Source organism: Triticum urartu, chromosome 7 (assembly GCF_003073215.2).
Source record: "Triticum urartu cultivar G1812 chromosome 7, Tu2.1, whole genome shotgun sequence".
NCBI lineage: Eukaryota > Viridiplantae > Streptophyta > Magnoliopsida > Poales > Poaceae > Triticum > Triticum urartu.
In genome coordinates, this window is record NC_053028.1 from 560,684,288 (window position 1) to 560,705,566 (window position 21,279).

The 21,279-nt window shown below is 48.1% G+C and overlaps 1 protein-coding gene across 1 annotated transcript; it reads left to right on the plus strand.

Annotated features, from left to right (window-relative positions):
• The first annotated feature begins 11,386 nt into the window (after positions 1-11,386).
• Positions 11,387-18,699, plus strand: LOC125520040 (ABC transporter G family member 44). The gene is made up of 20 exons (XM_048684834.1): positions 11,387-12,104; positions 12,331-12,451; positions 12,552-12,640; positions 12,783-12,867; positions 12,957-13,116; positions 13,203-13,333; positions 13,408-13,498; positions 13,654-13,955; positions 14,186-14,467; positions 14,572-14,888; positions 15,012-15,172; positions 15,273-15,376; positions 15,478-15,634; positions 15,721-15,822; positions 15,978-16,105; positions 16,280-16,612; positions 16,714-17,004; positions 17,076-17,159; positions 17,256-17,389; positions 17,488-18,699. The coding sequence occupies exons 1-20, from the start codon at positions 11,761-11,763 to the stop codon at positions 18,401-18,403; spliced, it is 4,332 nt and encodes a 1,443-aa protein (XP_048540791.1). The 5' UTR covers positions 11,387-11,760; the 3' UTR covers positions 18,404-18,699.
• The last annotated feature ends 2,580 nt before the right edge of the window (positions 18,700-21,279 follow it).

Sequence of the window (21,279 nt, forward strand, 5' to 3'; positions counted from 1 at the left end):
TTTATTATCCATGCTAGAATTGTGTTGATAGGAAACTCAGATACATGTGTGGATACATAGACAACACCATGTCCCTTGTAAGCCTCTAGTTGACTAGCTCGTTGATCAATAGATGGTTACGGTTTCCTGACCATGGACATTGGATGTCATTGATAACGGGATCACATCATTAGGAGAATGATGTGATGGACAAGACCCAATCCTAAGCCTAGCACAAGATCATGTAGTTCGTATGCTAAAGCTTTTATAATGTCAAGTATCATTTCCTTAGACCATGAGATTGTGCAACTCCCAGATACCGTAGGAGTGCTTTGGGTGTGCCAAACGTCACAACGTAACTGGGTGGCTATAAAGGTACATTACAGGTATCTCCGAAAGTGTCTGTTGGGTTGGCACGAATCGAGACTGGGATTTGTCACTCCGTTTAAATGGAGAGATATCTCTGGGCCCACTCGGTAGGACATCATCATAATGTGCACAATGTGATCAAGGAGTTGATCATGGGATGATGTGTTACGGAACGAGTAAAGAGACTTGCCGGTAACGAGATTGAACAAGGTATCGGGATACCGACGATCGAATCTCGGACAAGTATCGTACCGCTAGACAAAGGGAATTGTATACGGGATTGATTAAGTCCTTGACATCATGGTTCATCCGATGAGATCATCGTGGAGCATGTGGGAGCCAACATGGGTATCCAGATCCCGCTGTTGGTTATTGACCGGAGAGTTATCTCGGTCATGTCTGCATGGTTCCCGAACCCGTAGGGTCTACACACTTAAGGTTCGATGACGCTAGGGTTATAGGAAAAGTATGTACGCGGTTACCGAATGTTGTTCGGAGTCCCGGGTGAGATCCTGGACGTCACGAGGAGTTCCGGAATTGTCCGGAGGTAAAGATTTATATATGGGAAGTCCTGTTTTGGTCACCGGAAAAGTTTTGGGTTTTATCGGTAACGTACCGGGACCACCGGGAAGGTCCCGGGGGTCCACCAAGTGGGGCCACAAGTCCCGGAGGGCTGCATGGGCCAAGTGTGGGAGGGGACCAACCCCAGGTGGGCTGGTGCGCCCCCCACAAGGGCCCAAGGCGCCTAAAGGGGAGGAGGGGGGCAAACCCTAAGGGCAGATGGGCCTTAGGGCCCATGCCTGGTGCGCCTCCCTCTCCCCCTCCCCTTGGCCGCCCCCTAGATGGGATCTAGGGGCTGACGCCACCCCTAGGGAGGGAACCCTAGGTGGGGGCGCAGCCCCTCCCCTCCCCCTATATATACTTGAGGTTTGGGGCTGCCCAACACGTGTGAATTCTCTCCCAGTTGGTGCAGTCCTACCCCTCTCCCTCCTCGTCTCTCGTAGTGCTTAGCGAAGTGTAACGCCCCCGATTTGACCGTACACTAAAATGTGTACGATCAAGATCAAGGACTCACGGGTAGATATCACAACACAACTCTACAAATAAAATAAGTCATGCAAGCATCATATTACAAGCCAGGGGCCTCGAGGGCTCGAATACAAGAGCTCGATCATAGACGAGTCAGCGAAAGCAACAATATCTGAGTACAGACATAAGTTAAACAAGTTTTCCTTAAGAAGGCTAGCACAAACTGGGATACAGATCGAAAGAGGCGCAGGCCTCCTGCCTGGGATCCTCCTAAACTACTCCTGGTCGTCGTCAGCGGGCAGCACGTAGTAGTAGGCACCTCCGGTGTAGTAGGAGTCGTCGTCGACGGTGGCGTCTGGCTCCTGGACTCCAGCATCTGGTTGCGACAACCAGAATGAAAGGAAAGGGGGGAAAGGGGGAGAAAGCAACCGTGAGTACTCATCCAAAGTACTCGCAAGCAAGGAGCTACACTACATATGCATGGGTATCAAATGGAGTAAGGGTATCATATGTGGACTGAACTGCAGAATGCCAGAATAAGAGGGGTATAACTAATCCTTTCGAAGACTACGCTTATGGTAGCCTCCGTCTTGCAACATGTAGAAGAGAGTAGACTGAACTCCTCCAAGTAGCATCGCATAGCATAATCCTAACCGATGATCCTCCCCTCGTCGCCCTGTGAGAGAGCGATCACCGGTTGTATCTGGCACTTGGAAGGGTGTGTTTTATTAAGTATCTGGTTCTAGTTGTCATAAGGTCAAGGTACAACTCCAAGTCGTCCTGTTACCGAAGATCACGGCTATTCGAATAGATTAACTTCCCTGCAGGGGTGCACCACATACCCCAACACGCTCGATCCCATTTGGCCGGACACACTTTCCTGGGTCATGCCCGGCCTCGGAAGATCAACACGTCGCAGCCCCACCTAGGCACAACAGAGAGGTCAGCACGCCGGTCTAAACCTAAGCGCACAGGGGTCTGGGCCCATCGCCCTTAGCACACCTGCATGTTGCGAACGCGGCCGGAAGGAGAACTAGCCCCCTTAATACAAGAGCAGGCTTACGTTCCAATCCGGCGTGCGCCACTCAGTCGCTGACGTCACGAAGGCTTCGGCTGATACCACGACGCCGGGATACCCATAACTACTCCCGCGTAGATGGTTAGTGCGTATAGACCAAATGGCCAGACTCAGATCAAATACCCAGATCTCGTTAAGCGTGTTAAGTATCCGCGAACGCCGACCAGGGCCAGGCCCACCTCTCTCCTAGGTGGTCTCAACTTGCCCTGTCACTCCGCCTCAAAGTAACAGTCGGGGGCCGTCGGGAACCCAGGCCCACCTCTACCGGGATGGAGCCACCTGCCCCTTCAGCCCCCATCTCCGAACAGTATCATATGTAAGGTAACTGTGTAAAGTATATAGTATATGCCCATGATCACCTCCCGAAGTGATCACGGCCCAGTAGTATAGCATGGCAGACGGACAAGAGGGTAGGGCCACTGATGGAACACTAGCATCCTATACTAAGCAGTAGGATAGCAGGTAATGGTAACAACAGTAGTAGCAAGGACAGGCTATGCATCAGGATAGGAATAACGGAAAGCAGTAACATGCTACACTACTCTAATGCAAGCAGTATAGAGAAGAGTAGGCGATATCTGGTGATCAAAGGGGGGCTTGCCTGGTTGCTCTGGCAAGAGAGAGGGGTCGTCAACTCCGTAGTCGTACTGGGTAGCAGCGGCGTCGGTCTCGGTGTCTAGCGAGAGAAGAGGGGGAAGAAACAATAAATATTTAAGCAAGCAGTTGCATAGCGATGCATGACCTGACAAGTATCAGTGCTAGAGGTGCTCTAACGCGGTATGAGGTGATACCGGTGAAGGGGGGGAACATCCGGCAAGTATCCCGGTGTTTCGCGTTTTCGGGCAGAGGAGCCGGAGGGGGAAAGTTGCGAGTTCGGTATGTTAGGGATGTGTGGCGGACGAACGGGCTACGTATCCGGATTCGTCTCGTCGTTCTGAGCAACTTTCATGTACAAAGTTTTTCGATCCGAGCTACGGTTTATTTTTAAAATGATTTTCTAAAGTTTTATTAATTCTTGGAATTAATTATTTAATTCAACATTATCCAGAATAGTAAAAGATGACGTCACCATGACATCATGCTGACATCAGCAGTCAACTAAGCAGTTGACTCGGTCAACTATGTGTGGGTCCCGCATGTCATTGATTGTTTAGCCTAATTAGTGTTTAACTAATCTAAGTATTGTTTAATTAAACTAATTAGTTAATTAGGTTAATCTAATTATGATTAATTAACTTAATTAATTCCTTAATTAATTAATTAATGTAATTATTATTGTTTATTTAATTATTTTTATTTTTTTTAATTCCTTTTTTTATATAAACGTTCCAGGGGCTAGGCCCCACATGTCATTGGGTCAGGGGGCCTTAGCGGACGCCGGCGCTAGTGGGCAGCGGGTGTGGTGCCCGTGCCCGAGGCCGTAGCCTACCCGGGCGATGGGGGGGAGCCGGGTACGGGCTCCGGCGGCCAAGGGCCGTGATGGCGCTGGCCGGAACAGGGCGGCAGGGCGGAGGCGGGACGGCGCGGCAGCAGGTGGGCGCTGTGGTGGCAGGGGAGCAGCAGCAGGGGAAAACGCGGCGCGGCGGTTACGACAACCTGATTGAGGGAGGAGGTGGGGGTCGTCGGAGAGGCTCACAGCGGAGCTCGTGGAGGGCTCGGTGAAGCCGGGGGAGGTCGAGGCCGTCCGGCGAGGTGGGGATGACGACGACGGTTCCAGGCGGCGGCGGTTGGCGTCGGTGCGACGAGCACGACGTCCTGCGGAGCTCGGGGAGGAGGACGAGGACGCGAGGTCCGGCAAGGAGGCGTTCGATCCGAGCGGCAATGGCGAGTGGCGATGGGTGACGACGTCGGCCTCGGGGCGCCGCGGCCCTCGGGGGCGAGGCGGGGAGATGACGGTGACGAGGCCCGATGCGTCGAGGTCGTGGGCCACAGCGGCAGCGGGGCGGCGCTGGGAACGGGCGCCGGTGTCGGGGCCAAGCGGCGGAGGGCTCGGGGCGGTTCCAGCAGGGAGGAGGTGACGACGAGGGCGGTCCGACGAGGAAGCAGCGCCGGCGATGTAGAAGCGGGATGATGGGGGTCTCCTGCCCCGATCCAGATCGGGTCCGAGAGGAGGGGGCGCGAGGAGAGAGTGGGGGGGATCGGGGGGGTGGTGGGGTTGGTGGCTAGGGTTTCGGGTTGGAGTGGCCTAATAGGCCAGTGGGCAGCGAGGGTGGGCCGGCCGACTGGACGGGTTGGCCCAGTTGGGCCAGGGGCCTGGGGGGAGAGGGGTGATTCTATTGTCTTTTTTTTGTTTTGTTTTGTTTTCTAGTTTTCTTTTCTTTTTATTTGTTCCCTTTTTATATGTTTTCTCTAATTTTCAATATACCTTAGTTTTATTAAAATATCAAAGTTGCACCTAATTTAGTATATGTAAATATGCGACAACCACATTTAACTTGGCGCACAAAGTAAAATAGTTTGCGATGGTTTACTATTATAAAAGCTTTTAAATATTTGTTTTTGCTACTGCTTGGTTCATTTTAGAGTACTTAAATATTTTATAAAAGTGTGAATTATCCACCACAATTACCTATGCATTATTTGGTTCACTTCGAACATTTAGTTTTTATATTAGAAAACTTTTATTGTTTGCCTTTATTTTAAATTTGAAATTTGAACTGGGTTTTGAACTGACGCAAGTTTATCAACAGTAACCGAGGTGACATGGCATCATTAGCGTGGGATCACTGTAGCTTAATTATCCGGGCGTCACACGAAGCCCTGCTGGAGTCCCGCGCTCCTCCACCACCACCACGCCGTCGTGCTGCTGCTGGATGGAGTCTTCCCCAACCTCTCCTTCTCTCCTTGCTGGTTCAAGGCGTAGGAGACGTCACTGGGCTGTACGTGTGTTGAACACGGAGGTGCCGTCCGTTCGGCACTAGGATCATCGGTGATTTGAATCACGACGAGTACGACTCCATCAACCCCGTTCACTTGAACGCTTCCGCTTAGCAATCTACAAGGGTATGTAGATGCACTCTCCTTCCCTTCGTTGCTGGTTTCTCCATAGATGGATCTTGGTGACACGTAGGAAAATTTTGAATTTCTGCTACGTTCCCCAACATGTCCGAACGTCGTAATCATACTTTACTGGATATTGTGCGATCTATGATGTCTCTTACTGATTTACCGCTATCGTTTTGGGGTTATGCTCTAGAGACAACTGCATTCACGTTAAATAGGGCACCATCTAAATCCGTTGAGACGACGCCTTATGAACTATGGTTTGCCAAGAAACCAAAGTTGTCGTTTCTTAAAGTTTGGGGCTGCGATGCTTATGTGAAAAAGCTTCAACCTGATAAGCTCGAACCCAAATCGGAGAAATGTGTCTTCATAGGATACCCAAAAAGAGACTGTTGGGTACACCTTCTATCACAGATCCGAAGGCAAGAATTTTGTTGCTAAATTTGGAATCTTTCTAGAGAAGGAGTTTCTCTCGAAAGAAGTGAGTGGGAGTAAAGTAGAACTTGATGACGTAACTGTACCTGCTCCCTTATTGGAAAGTAGTTTATCACAGAAACCGGTTCCTGTGACACCTACACCAATTAGTGAGGAAGTTAATGATGATGATCATGAAACTTCAGATCAAGTTGTTACTGAACCTCGTAGGTCAACCAGAGTAAGATCCGCACCAGAGTGGTACGGTAATCCTGTTCTGGAGGTTATGTTACTAGACCGTGACGAACCTACGAACTATGAAGAAGCGATGGTAAGCCCAGATTCTGCAAAATGGCTTGAGGCCATGAAATCCGAGATGGGATCCATGTATGAGAACAAAGTGTGGACTTTGGTTGACTTACCCAATGATCGGCAACCATTGAAAATAAATGGATCTTCAAGAAGACTGACGTTGACGGTAATGTTACTGTCTATAAAGCTCGACTTGTTGCAAAAGGTTTTCGACAAGTTCAAGGGATTGACTACGATGAGACTTTCTCACCCGTAGTGATGCTTAAGACTGTCTGAATCATGTTAGCAATTGCTGCATTTTATGATTATGAACTTTGGCAAATGGATGTCAAAACTGCATTCCTGAACGGATTTCTGGAAGAAGAGTTGTATATGATGCAACCGGAAGGTTTTGTCGATCCAAAGGGAGCTAACAAAGTGTGCAAGCTCCAGCGATCCATTAATGGACTGGTGCAAGCCTCTCGGAGTTGGAATAAACGTTTTGATAGTGTGATCAAAGCTTATGGTTTTATACAGACTTTTGGAGAAGCCTGTATTTACAAGAAAGTGAGTGGGAGCTCTGTAGCATTTCTGATATTATATGTGGATGACATATTGTTGATTGGAAATGACATAGAATTTCTGGATAGCATAAAAGGATATCTGAATAAGAGTTTATCAATGAAATATCTCGGAGAAGCTGCTTATATATTGGGCATCAAGATCTATAGAGATATATCGAGACGCTTAATTGGACTTTCACAAAGCACATACCTTGAAAAAGTTTTGAAGAAGTTCAAAATGGGTCAAGCAAAGAAAGGGTTCTTGCCTGTGTTACAAGGTGTGAAGTTGAGTAAGACTCAATGCCCGACCACTGCAGAAGATAGAGAGAAAATGAAAGATGTTCCCTATGCTTCAACCACAGGCTCTATCATGTATGCAATGCTGTGTACCAGACCTGATGTGTGCCTTGCTATTAGTTTAGCAGGGAGGTACCAAAGTAATCCAGGAGTGGATCACTGGACAGCGGTCAAGAACATCCTGAAATACCTGAAAAGGACGAAGGGTATGTTTCTCATTTATGGAGGTGACAAAGAACTCGTCGTAAATGGTTACGTCGATGCAAGCTTTGACACTGATCCGGACGATTCTAAATCGCAAACCAGATACGTGTTTTTATTAAACGGTGGGGCTGTCAGTTGGTGCAGTTCTAAACAAAGCGTCGTAGCAGGATCTACATGTGAAGCGGAGTACATAGCTGCTTCGAAAGCAGCAAATGAAGGAGTTTGGACGAAGGAGTTCATATCCGATCTAGGTGTCATACCTAGTGCATCAGGTCCAATGAAAATCTTTTGTGACAATACTGGTGCAATTGCTTTGGCAAAGGAATCCAGATTTCACAAGAGAACCAAGCACATCAAGAGACGCTTCAACTCCATCCGGGATCAAGTCCAGGTTGGAGACATAAAGATTTACAAGATACATACGGATTTGAATGTTGCAGACCCGTTGACTAAGCCTCTTCCACGAGCAAAACATGATCAACACCAAGGCTCCATGGGTGTTAGAATCATTACTGTGTAATCTAGATTATTGACTCTAGTGCAAGTGGGAGACTGAAGGAAATATGCCCTAGAGGCAATAATGAAGTTATTATTTATTTCCTTATATCATGATAAATGTTTATTATTCATGCTAGAATTGTATTAACCAGAAACATAATACATGTGTGAATACATAGACAAACAGAGTGTCACTAGTATGCCTCTACTTGACTAGCTCGTTAACAAAGATGGTTATGTTTCCTAGCCATAGACAAAGAGTTGTCATTTAATTAACGGGATCACACCATTAGGAGAATGATGTGATTGACTTGACCCATTCCGTTAGGTTAGCACTTGATCGTTTAGTTTGTTGCTATTGCTTTCTTCATGACTTATACATGTTCCTATGACTATGAGATTATGCAACTCCCGTTTACCAAAGGAACACTTTATGTGCTACCAAACGTCACAACGTAACTGGGTGATTATAAAGGTGCTCTACAGGTGTCTCCAAAGGTACTTGTTGGGTTGGCGTATTTCGAGATTAGGATTTGTCACTCCGATTGTCGGAGAGGTATCTCTGGGCCCACTCGGTAATGCACATCACTATAAGCCTTGCAAGCAATGCAACTAATGAGTTAGTTGCGGGATGATGTATTACGGAACGAGTAAAGAGACTTGCCGGTAATGAGATTGAACTAGGTATTGAGATACCGACGATCGAATCTCGGGCAAGTAACATACCGATGACAAAGGGAACAACGTATGTTGTTATGCGGTTTGACCGATAAAGATCTTCGTAGAATATGTAGGAGCCAATATGAGCATCCAGGTTCCGCTATTGGTTATTGACCGGAGACGTGTCTCGGTCATGTCTACATAGTTCTCAAACCCGTAGGGTCCGCACGCTTAAAGTTAGACGACAGTTATATTATGAGTTTATATGTTTTGATGTACCGAAGGTAGTTCGGAGTCCCGGATGTGATCACGGACATGACGAGGAGTCTCGAAATGGTCGAGACTTAAAGATCGATATATTGGACAACTATGTTTGGACACCGGAAAGGTTTCGGACATTTATCGGAGTACCGGGGGTTACCGGACCCCCTTGGGAACTAATGGGCCTTGTTGGGACTTAGTGGAGAGAGAGAGGGGCCGGCCAGGGCAAGAGGCGCGCCCCCTCCCTTTGAGTCCGAATAGGACAAGGAAAGGGGGGCGGCGCCCCCCTTGCCTTTCCCCTCTCCCACTCCTTCCTTCCCCCTCCTTCTTGGACTAGGAAAGGGAGGGGCAAACCTACTTGGAGTAGGTTTCCCCCTCCTAGGGCACGCCACCCCCTTGGCCGGCCCTCTCCTCCCCCCCCTTTATATACGGAGGAGGGTGGCACCCCATAGACACAACAATTGATCTCTTGATCTCTTAGCCGTGTGCGGTGCCCCCCTCCACCATAATCCACCTCGATCATATCGTAGCGGTGCTTAGGCGAAGCCCTGCGTCGGTAGAACATCATCATCGTCACCATGCCGTCGTGCTGACGAAACTCTCCCTCAACACTCGGCTGGATCGGAGTTCGAGGGACGTCATCGAGTTGAACGTGTGCAGAACTCGGAGGTGTCGTGCGTTCGGTACTTGATCGGTCGGATCATGAAGACGTACGACTACATCAACCGTGTTGTGCTAACGCTTCCGCCTTCGATATACGAGGGTACGTGGACACACTCTCCCCTCTCGTTGCTATGCATCACCATGTTCTTGCGTGTGCGTAGGAAATTTTTTGAAATTACTACGTTCCCCAACAGTGTGAGCTTCACCTCGTTGATGCCTTCAAGAACGAAACGACGCCAAGGGCGTCGCCATCACCGGCTCCAGCCACTGGCCGGAGACAGGGTCTTCACTCGGATCTGCCGCACTAGATTCCAACCGACATCTTGTGCATCGGCCAAGCTACCTTCAAAGCTCCAGATCTGCCCCCTCCCCCAGATCCAGCGACTACCCACAACAACACTACCACTTCGGGATCCCTGACGCTCCGACCACTTCCAAAACGCCACCACTGGAGCATGGGGCGGGCTGCCACCCCACCTCGCCAAACTGAGAGAGCCGGTGGGAAAGATCCCAGCCCCGCTCCTCATCGTCGTTGATCCGAACCAACCGGAGTCAAAGCCACCAGATCGTCGGTGCAACTCTGCCTTGGACATGGGCACCACCACATCGTGTTGCCGAGGGCCGCCTGCGATTCATCCGCTGCCGCCGACCGGGGCCGGTGCCACGGGTTCCAAGCTAGACGTCGTTGCCGCCACCAGCCATGCTCTACCACACCCCCGTACCTCCAGCCGAACCCCACCAATAGCACACCAAGCGTCCCCAAGGAAAAAGGGTTTGGTTCAAGAAGAGGCAAAGGGAGATGCTCAAACTAGATGGATGAATTATAACTGAGGGCATGATGATTTCATATGCCAGCTGCATGAACCATGACCGAGATGCATGAACTATGGCCTTTATTTTTGTGGGCTGGCAGGTATGCCGGCTGCTGGCAAGTGTGCCGGCATGAATTATGTTGGTTTTTTTGTAGACTGGCATGTATACCAGCCGCTAGCACATATGCTAGCATAAACTATGGGCGCTAGCCTGAATTAGTGACGAAAATATATGTTTGTTGCAAAACATTTGGCTGGGTTGACGAAATGGGTCGGTTGGTTAGGCACACTGGACAGACTGGGTGGACGTGGGTGAATGACGCGCCTTCAGCCGACCCAAACAGACAAAAAACTGATCAAATCTGTGTTTGTTTGGGTCGAGGCATTGAAGTTGGTCTTAGGCCCTGTTTGGTTCGGCTGTGGATTTCTAAAAGCAGCTGTGAAAAATCTGCTGTAGAAAAACAGCTGTGGAAAATCTGATGTGAAAAAGATGTAGATCATTCGGCAAACCAGCTGATACAGCTTTTTCAGATTTTGATCCGCAGCGAAATCAGATTTTGGAAAGCACGTCTTGGGTTGCTTCCGCTTTTGGTTCAGATTTTGGCAGCGGATTTCTGAAATCTGATTCTGCTGGGTTTGCCCTTTAGTTTAAATAAAAGCTGAACTAAACAGGGCCTTAGAGATGCACATCTATAAAATATCTGCTAGAGATGCTCCTCGGATAGAATAAACGAAGTCACGTGCGCGCGTACGTGCTAGCAGTATCAGTCGGCGCCGTGTATGCGGGTCATGGACTCATGGCTGTGTCCAAGTGCACGTCTCCGCGAGAGTTCATAACGGCTAAATCACGTCACTATGGAAGAGTTATCAGGTACATCAACGTGCGCGAAGACAAGATGTCAATGATGGCTTTACGCGAGTCTCAACGAGAAGGTCAAGCCCGGCGTGTCACGGGACAACGACCAGTTTCGTTCGTTGATTTTCCACGTAAGACCGATACACTAAGCAAGTTGCATCATGCCGTTCCCACGCCACGAGCAGCCGCGAAAATGGGAAAGGAAAGATGACTTGCAGCCACAGTAGCTTCTAGAACGTCTCAGTCTCCTTCCCTGTTTCCTCTATGAGAAAAGAGAAGTTGGCACCCACTAGAAAAGCAAGAGATCTCAAAAAGCAACGTCGGCTGACCCAGAGGGATTCCTCTCCCACACACACGGCCAAAGTGTGTTCCGCATTCCGGTTTTCAACTGCGTGCGCCGGGGAAAGCACGGACACGCGCCCGCCCGCCCTTTTCGTCCGGAAGCTTCCCGCCTTTCTTCCTCCGCCCCGGCGCCGGTGGCCCACTACTAGAGCACAGGATCCATTGCACCCTCACTTGACCGCCGCCGTGGAATGGAATTGAAACCCCCGCTGCCGCTGCCTCCACCAACCCGGTCGCCGCCCAGCCAGCCCGCCCGCTATATATCTTCTTGCCCCGCAACCACCTTTCAGCGAACCAAGAAGCTGGCATACAGCCTGGTATTGGATTCGTGATCCGTCAGGCGTCAACGATCACGAACGTCGAACGGACCGCATTGTCCTGCACGAACCTTGATCCGTAGACACTTCTTTCTGGGAGGAGGAGGGAGCTCGCCGGCCGGCCATGGACACGGGGGAGGCGGCGTTCGGGGTGGCGAGCCTGCGGCTGGGCTCCTCGTACCGGGAGCGCGGCGGCGGCGACGTCTTCTCCCGGGCGTCGTCGTCGAGGGCGGGCGACGATGACGACGAGGAGGCGCTCATGTGGGCGTCGCTAGAGCGGCTGCCCACGCACGCCCGCGTCCGCAAGGGCATCGTCGTCGGGGACGACGGTGGTGGCGGTGGTGGCGGGTTCGTCGACGTCGCCGGCCTCGGGTTCCAGGAGCGGACGCGCTTGCTCGACCGGCTTGTCCGCGTCGCCGAGGAGGACCACGAGCGCTTCTTGCTCAGGCTCAAGCAGAGAATCGACAGGTGGCTCTCACTCACCTGCTTGCTCTGCTCTTCTCTGCTCTGCTTTGCATATCTCTTTCTACTGTCCTCACCTATATTTGCTAAAAAAAATCTATATTCCCCAACACATTTGAACATTTGCACCGTTCAAAGATTTTCTCTTGTCAATCCAAGGCCCCAATCCCGTTATAGTTGGAAATTAAGCACAACAAGGATGCTGAATTTCTCCCCTATTTATTTGTTTCAGAGTTGGGATCGACTTTCCGACGATCGAAGTGCGATACGATCACCTCAACATCGAGGCGCTCGCACATGTGGGGAACAGAGGCCTGCCCACCTTCATCAACACCACTCTGAATTCTCTAGAGGTACTGCCAAGAGTGCTGAAACTACTATATATTCTCATGAATTCTACGGAATGTTCTTCAAGCCTGACCATGTTCTGTTTGTGCCTGCCTTCTCCTTCAGACATTAGCCAATTTTCTTCGTATAATTCCCAACAAGAAGATACCCATCAACATCCTGCATGATGTCAATGGAATTATCAAGCCAAAGAGGTACTGTTTATGTTGTTGTAGGCTTTACTTTGCTGTCAAACATTCTTCAGCACTCGTTGATTTTCTGTATTTATGCCGTCTTCTATGAACATATTTCAATTGCACTTGCTGGTCTGATGTCCGGTGTTCATGTAAAATTCAGGATGACGTTACTATTAGGGCCACCAGGATCAGGGAAGACTACACTGCTTCTCGCTTTGGCAGGGAAACTAGGCTCTGATCTAAAGGTTAATCAACTTGACTGATTACAGCGATCTTTCTTTTTTCTGAAGTTCAAGGAAACTTACTTTTGTGTGATACGATATAAACCAAGCAGGTTTCAGGAAAAGTAACATACAATGGGCATGGAATGAATGAGTTTGTGGCTCAGAGATCAGCAGCTTACATATCCCAACATGACCTCCACATCGCCGAGATGACGGTACGGGAAACCTTAGCCTTCTCAGCCAGATGCCAAGGGGTTGGAAGTAGATACGGTGAGCTCAAAATTAATCACACTATGGGAGATAATTAATCCTCTCACTTCATAATTGTGTGCTAATTTCTGTTGAACTTGTCCTAGACATGCTTACTGAGCTATCAAGGAGGGAGAAAGCTGCAAATATCAAACCAGACCCAGATCTCGATGTCTACATGAAGGCAATATCAGTGGGCGGCCAGGATACAAATATCATCACCGATTACATCCTCAAGGTACTGGATCCAACAACAAAACCTTGTTCTTCAATGTGCAAACTTCTGACTGACTGTTATGTTGAACCCTGCAGATTTTAGGGCTTGACATTTGCGCTGACACCATGGTCGGAGATGATATGCTGAGAGGAATCTCAGGGGGGCAACGCAAACGTGTCACAACTGGTAAGTCTGGTACAAAATTAGGAGCCACAACATATAATTCGCATGATTATTCTGTTGTACACCATACGATCTCCATGAACATCTCATCTGGTTGTCATAGCAGAATCTGAGATCTGAGCATTTGCTGAACCTTGGTTGCTTGAATTTTTCTGAAGGTGAGATGATGGTCGGAGCGGAAAGAGCACTGTTCATGGATGAAATCTCCACTGGCCTGGATAGCTCTACCACATACCAGATAGTGAAATCACTTGGACTAATCACCAACATCCTCAGTGGCACAACTGTCATTTCCTTGTTGCAACCTGCACCAGAAACATATAATTTGTTTGATGACATAATCCTCTTGTCGGATGGTCACATTGTGTATCAAGGACCACGTGAACATGTGCTTGAATTCTTCGAATCCATGGGCTTCAAATGTCCTGACCGGAAAGGCGTCGCTGACTTTTTGCAAGAAGTAAGTCAGCTTAAATGCTTAAAAATATATCAATATCAAAATATATTTTCGTACTACATATATTTAATGTTGTAGATCTTACCATATTTTCCTATAAACTCGGTCAAACTTAAATAGGTTTGACTTAGGACAAATCTAGAACTTGAGCTAATTTGGAATGGATGGAGTCATAAGTATATGTTTTGAATTGATGTTTAGTTACTAACATCAGCCCTTTGTAAAACTTATAGGTGACATCAAGGAAAGATCAGCAACAATACTGGGCAAGGAGTAACCGAAGATACCAATACGTCCCAGTCAAGGAGTTTGCTCGTGCATTCCAGGCATTTCATGTTGGCCAGAGTTTATCTGTGGAGCTCTCTCGCCCTTTCGACAGGAGCCAGTGTCACCCTGCTTCACTAACGACCTCAACGTACGGCGCCAGCAAGACAGAGCTGCTGCGTGCGTGCATCGAGAGGGAGTGGCTGCTCATGAAAAGGAATATGTTTGTCTACCGCTTCCGGGCTTTTCAGGTAAAGCTAATTTTCTTTAGCCTCCCATTTCAGTTCAGGCATATGTTCATACATTTAAGAGATTGATTGATGAACTAATGGAAATACCTGATATCCATCTGCAGCTTCTGGTGATGACAGTAATCGTGATGACACTGTTCCTGCGCACAAACATGCACCATCGTACAGTTAACGACGGCATTGTCTACCTGGGTGCTCTGTTCTTTGCTATAGTTGCCCACATGTTCAACGGTTTCTCTGAGCTAGCTTTGGCCACCATAAAGTTGCCGGTCTTCTTCAAGCAAAGAGATTACCTCTTCTTCCCTGCATGGGCTTACGCCATACCAACCTGGATCCTCAAGATACCGATATCTTGCGTCGAGGTCGCCATCACAGTATTCTTGGGTTACTACGTCATTGGGTTCGATCCAGATGTTGGAAGGTACGCTTCAAATATCAATCATTTTGCTGTGGCAGACCACCAAGAAGAACATGACAAGACAACTCATGATCCTACAAGTAGCACGTACCATTATTAATCATCTGGTTGTTTTCTTGCATGCAGACTGTTCAAGCAGTACTTGCTGCTGTTGTTTGTCAACCAGATGGCTGCAGGATTGTTCAGGTTTATCGCAGCATTGGGCAGGACCATGGTTGTTGCAAATACACTGGCATCCTTTGCACTTCTTGTGCTGCTCGTGCTCAGTGGATTCGTCCTGTCGCATCGTAATGCTCCTCTTCTGGAACAAAATAAATAAATTATTTACTAGGTCATTGAAATGTAAATTTCAGAGACAGGATTTTCATATTTGCTTGTTTATGACAGATGATGTGAAGAAATGGTGGATCTGGGGCTACTGGATGTCACCTCTTCAGTACGCCATGAGTGCTATTGCTGTAAACGAGTTCCTTGGGGATAAATGGCAACGGGTATGTCATGTTGTTTCCAATTCCACCGTGACAACAAAAATATTGGTTGCTGACATAACATAATACTATCGACAGTTCTGATCGTCAAAACCATTTTGCAGGTTCTCCAGGGGTCCAACAGAACTCTAGGAATAGATGTGCTCAAGTCCAGGGGCTTTTTCACTGAGGCAAAATGGTACTGGATTGGCGTTGGGGCACTCCTGGGATACGTCATTGTGTTCAACATCCTCTTCACCCTCGCTCTAAGCTACCTTAAACGTAATCCAAAGCTTCTAGAATGGAATTTTGCAATGCGTATTTTGTTAAAGCACTTGATCTGAGACTATTTCTTCTAAATCATGCAGCGTTGGGGAAATCTCAGCAAATTCTTTCAGAGGATGCACTAAAGGAGAAGCATGCCAGTATCACTGGCGAAACTCCTGATGGCTCTATCTCTGCGGTCTCAGGTAAGGCTACTTGCAGTAGCAATTGGGACATGAATGAACATGGTAACATGTCATTTAAAAAAAAAGAAAAGGAGATAAACCCCGGCCTCTGCATCATTGCGATGCACACAGCCATGGCAAAATGTCATCTAAGGGGTCAAACTTCTCTTATGTAGGGAACATCAACAACTCAAGGAGAAATTCTGCCGCCCCAGAAGACAGTGGTAGGAGGGGAATGGTCCTGCCATTTGCACCGCTTGCTGTTGCCTTCAACAACATGAGATATTCTGTTGACATGCCTGCGGTAATGCCCTTCAACAATTTCCCAACTCCCTTCAATGGTTCTAATGGCATCCTATCATTAGACCTTAATCTGCGCACTGAAACTCGACCATATCAATTATTATTTGATTGAGTTCTAAAGCTTTCAGTTTCCAACTAATTAACTTGCTGACACAAAAATCCTGTTGCATAACAGGAAATGAAAGCACAAGGTGTTGATGAAGATAGGCTGCTTCTGCTGAAGGGAGTCAGTGGCAGTTTCAAGCCCGGAGTCCTGACAGCGCTGATGGGGGTCAGCGGCGCCGGCAAGACCACGCTGATGGATGTGTTGGCGGGCAGGAAGACTGGAGGCTACATTGAAGGTGACATCTCAATCTCCGGCTACCCGAAGAAGCAGGAGACCTTTGCTCGTATCTCGGGTTACTGTGAGCAGAATGACATCCACTCACCAAATGTGACCGTGTATGAGTCCCTGGTCTACTCCGCATGGCTCAGATTGCCTTCCGATGTCGAGTCGGAAACAAGAAAGGTATGTATATATGCGTCCTTGACTCCTTGTTCTGGGAACTCAAGCCAGGGATACATACACTTGTTCTGATCTGAACAACTCCATTTCATCATTTTTAACAGATGTTCATAGAGCAAGTGATGGAGCTGGTAGAACTGAATTCACTGAGGGATGCGCTTGTTGGACTACCTGGAGTGAACGGCCTATCAACGGAGCAGAGGAAGAGGCTGACGATCGCGGTCGAGCTTGTCGCTAACCCCTCTATAATATTCATGGATGAGCCTACCTCTGGCCTTGATGCCAGGGCCGCGGCTATTGTCATGAGGACGGTGAGGAACACCGTCGACACGGGCAGGACAGTTGTTTGCACCATCCACCAGCCTAGCATCGACATTTTCGAAGCCTTCGATGAGGTAATTATGATTATATTAGAAATTTCCTTTTTCATGCATGTTTCCAAAATTAACATTTTTCTGTCTCGCAGCTGTTCCTGATGAAGAGAGGAGGGGAGGAGATATATGTGGGTCCTCTAGGGCACCAGTCGTGCGACCTCATCCAATACTTTGAGGTAACTTTGCCTTCTCCTCCTTTTCAAGTTCTTTTTAGGTGTTGCATTGCATGACTTTGAGTGATAGTAACGATTTGCTGGCATCAATTTTATCAGGGAATCGAACGGGTCAGCAAGATCAAACCAGGGTACAATCCGGCAACTTGGATGCTGGAAGTGACCTCACAGGCACAAGAAGACATACTAGGTGTCAGTTTCGCAGAAGTCTACAAGAACTCAGACCTGTACCAGTAAGTCATTAATTTTGCTCAAGGATTGACTAATGGAAGGCCTGCCTGATATGATCGACGGACATTGACAAACAATATGTGGTATTTATATTTTGCAGGAGAAACCAGAGCATGATCAGGGACATCAGCAGGGCCCCTGCTGGCTCCAAGGATCTCTACTTCCCGACGCAGTACTCGCAGAGCTCCATCACCCAATGCATGGCGTGTCTGTGGAAGCAGCACCTGTCCTACTGGAGGAACCCTCAGTACACCGTGGTCCGCTTCTTCTTCTCCCTTGTCGTCGCGCTCATGTTCGGCACCATATTCTGGCAGCTTGGGGGCAAGAGGTCGAGGACGCAGGACCTGTTCAACGCGATGGGGTCCATGTACGCGGCGGTGCTCTTCATGGGGATCTCCTACTCGTCGTCGGTGCAGCCCGTGGTGGCGGTGGAGCGGACGGTGTTCTACCGAGAGCGGGCCGCCGGGATGTACTCAGCGCTGCCATACGCGTTCGGACAGGTGGTGGTGGAGCTCCCCTACGTGCTGGTGCAGTCGTTGGCGTACGGGGTGATCGTCTACGCCATGATCGGCTTCCAGTGGGACGTCAAGAAGTTCTGCTGGTACCTCTACTTCATGTACTTCACGCTGCTCTACTTCACCTACTACGGAATGCTCGCCGTGGGGCTCACCCCCAGCTACAACATCGCCTCCATCGTCTCGTCCTTCTTCTACGGCGTGTGGAACCTCTTCTCGGGCTTCGTCATCTCGCGGCCAACGATGCCCGTGTGGTGGAGGTGGTACTCGTGGGTGTGCCCGGTGTCATGGACTCTCTACGGGCTGGTGGCCTCACAGTTCGGCGACCTCACGGAGCCTCTCCAGGACAGCGGCGTGCCCATCGACGCCTTCCTCAAGAGCTTCTTCGGATTCCAGCACGACTTCCTGGGTGTCGTCGCTGTCGTCACTGCCGGGTTCGCCGTCCTGTTCGCTGTCGCATTCGGTCTCTCCATCAAGGTGCTCAACTTCCAGAGAAGGTGATTCATCATGCAGTGGCAGTGCACGGACCAACGGCTCAATTTCAACCAGCCGGAAGCGAATGCTCCGCATGTGTTTGTAGTTTGTACTAGTAGTTCCTAAGTAGGAGTACATATGTGCTCGGCACGTCGCATATTCTTTTTCTCTCGGTTCCATTGATTTGTTTTCCTTAGTTTTTTTTCGCTTAGTTGATCAATCTGATCTGCACATGTATACATAAACATTGCATAGCAATGGTTTACTCAGTAGCAAGAAAGTTATACAAGTATATAGATAATGAAGAGAATTTTTTGGCTGAATTCGATGAACCAGAAGGCTGCTGAGTGGCTCTCATTTTCCCGGTCCTCTTCTACTGAAAAATTACCCCATAACTATCATGAAAATACTCCATGCGAGAGCACACAAAATAAAGCTCAACTGCACAATCAGTGTGGAATTTAAACACAATGCTTATAATGATCTAAAAATAGATAGACGGAAATAACAATACATGGATACAAAAGTGTACCAAATCAATAGTTTGGGTTTACTTCATCTGTGCCTCCCATTTTCGCAGTTGTTTGCCGGTGAAGAAAAGGACCCTTCATCGTCTACTTATATGATATGAAATGGAATTGATATGAAATGCATCAATTGAGCTCAACACACGGTACATTTCAATTCAATTTCAGTTCAATCTCGGTGGAAAAAACTTACCCAGTGTTGGGGACTGGAGTGCCCGGCGGCAGCAACAGCTGCACTACGACAGTGCAGCATGGCGGCCGGGGGTCGGCGGCAGCGCAGCAGCACGGCGGCCGGGGGGCCCGGGTGGAACGGCGAGGAGCCGCCGTTCGGCTCGTGGATCGCGCAGAGCAGGCAGCAGGTGGAGCAGCCCGCCGGGGAGGGGGGACGGCGGCGCGAGCGTCGGTGCGTGCGTGCGTGCGAGCTCTATAGGTCGGGAGTTCGGGCCCAAATTGGACTTCCTCGGCCTTGTGTGCCTACGTTCTGCTGGACTGCGCCCAAGGCCCACTATGAAATATGCATGTAAGGCCGAGTCATTTCCTATTCGGCGCTTTAACGAGATCACTGCTCTTTTGCACAAGGGTCACTCCCACCTTCCTAGATTACGGATTTTCAAAAGAAAAACCTTTCAAGATTATAAGAAGTGGCGCACTGCATACACACCACTCTTCGTAAACTGAAAGTTTTTCCTTTTTTTCATATATTTCTTTATTCAAAACATTTTACCTCTTAAACCGTGCGTCAAAATCTCAAACATTTTTGTCGTTAGATACCTCGCGTCAAAATCTTTAAAATTACTCCTATATTGATATTGAAAGATTTTGACAAAAAAATCATGAAAAAAACTGAACCTGGAACATGTTTAAAAAAACTGAAATCTGTGCCTCCACGAGAAAAAATCCCATGCCTCTCGCGGAACGAAAAGAAAAGAAAAAATGTTTTTTTTCTCTTACCAGAGGGCGCGGAAGCACATCCATGCCTCCACGAGAAGTAAATCTTTTTCTCTAATGAAAGAAGAAAAAATGTCTTTTTTCCTTTCTGAGAGGCACGCCTCACGGAAGGAAAAGAAAAGAAAACACTATTTTTCTCTTTCCAGAGGGCGCGGAAGCACATCCATGCCTCCACGAGAAGTAAATCCTTGTCTCTCGCGGAAGAAGAAAAGAAACGTCTTTTTTCTTTGTGAGAGGCACGCCTGTGCCTCTCGCAGAAGGAAAAGAGAAAAAAGCACGTTTTTCCCTTTCCGAGAGGGCGCGAAAGCACATCCATACCTCCACGAGAAGTAAATCCTTGCCTCTTGTGGAAGAAAAAAACATCTTTTTCCTTTCTAAGAGGCACGTGTGTGCCTCTCGAGAAAGAAAATACATGCCTCCACGAGAAGTAAATTCATGCCTCTCGCGGAAGAAAAAAACACATTTTTCGTGTCAAAAAATCATTTTTTTTCTAAAACCTAAGAAAACCTGAAAAGAAAAAAAGACAAAAATAATAATTTAAAAGCCAAAAACGCGCCCAGAAAATAAAATAAACAAAATCCGAAGGGAGCGTTCAGACCGCAACATGTGGCATCGGCTACACCCATGTGAGTTTTCTGCTGGGCGGCCATTATATTCCTTCAGACGGTTTTTTCTGTTTTGCTCCGTTGGCTTCTAAGAGAGCAACTAGCTTTTTTTCGACAAAGAGAGAGCAACTAGCTGAAGATAACCCTTTCGAGGGCAACCGCAACGAGCGTCTTTCTGGCACCTGGAGTGGGCCAAGTGGTGCATCTAGATGTCGCCATGTGTCATGTTTTGGACGCACCCTCCGAAGCATGATTTTGGTTTCATTTTTCTACACACGTTTTTATTTTTTCGCTTTTCGGCTAACTCTCCCTAGGTTTTCTTCAATTTTTAATTTTTTTATGAAGCACAATTGAGGTTCTGAAGAAACATAATATATGCTTCTACAAGTAGCACATCTTTACTAAGCGTGGCAATACATATTTGCTTCTGCGAGAAGCATATGCTTCCGCCAGAAGCACAACCTGTGCTTCCACGAGTTGTGATTCTTAAAAAGAAAAATTACAGTTGTGCTTCTTGAAAAGGTTGTGCTTTCCAAAAAAACAGAAAAAATACAATCTATGCTTTCACGAGATGTACAACTTTGCTTCCATGAGAAGCACAACCAGTGCCACACCCCCCCCGCCCCCCCCCCCCCCCCCCCCCCCCAAAAAAAAAAGGGAAAATCACAACCTATGTTTCCCAAAAAAAATGTAAGCGTACTTCTGGGCTTCGATTTATTTCAAATCTATGAAATCCATGAGCCTTTTTCAACTTCATTGATGTTCTTCAAATCCATGAAAGCTTTTCAAATTAGTGAACGTTTTTTAAATTCACTAACTTTTT

Coding starts and splice junctions, on each gene's coding strand:
- LOC125520040 (XM_048684834.1), top strand. CDS start 11,761: ATGGACACGGGGGAGGCGGCGTTCGGGGTGGCGAGCCTGCGGCTGGGC. Junction 12,868..12,956: donor AACTAGGCTCTGATCTAAAG/GTTAATCAACTT, acceptor TAAACCAAGCAG/GTTTCAGGAAAAGTAACATA. Junction 17,160..17,255: donor ACCTCATCCAATACTTTGAG/GTAACTTTGCCT, acceptor CAATTTTATCAG/GGAATCGAACGGGTCAGCAA.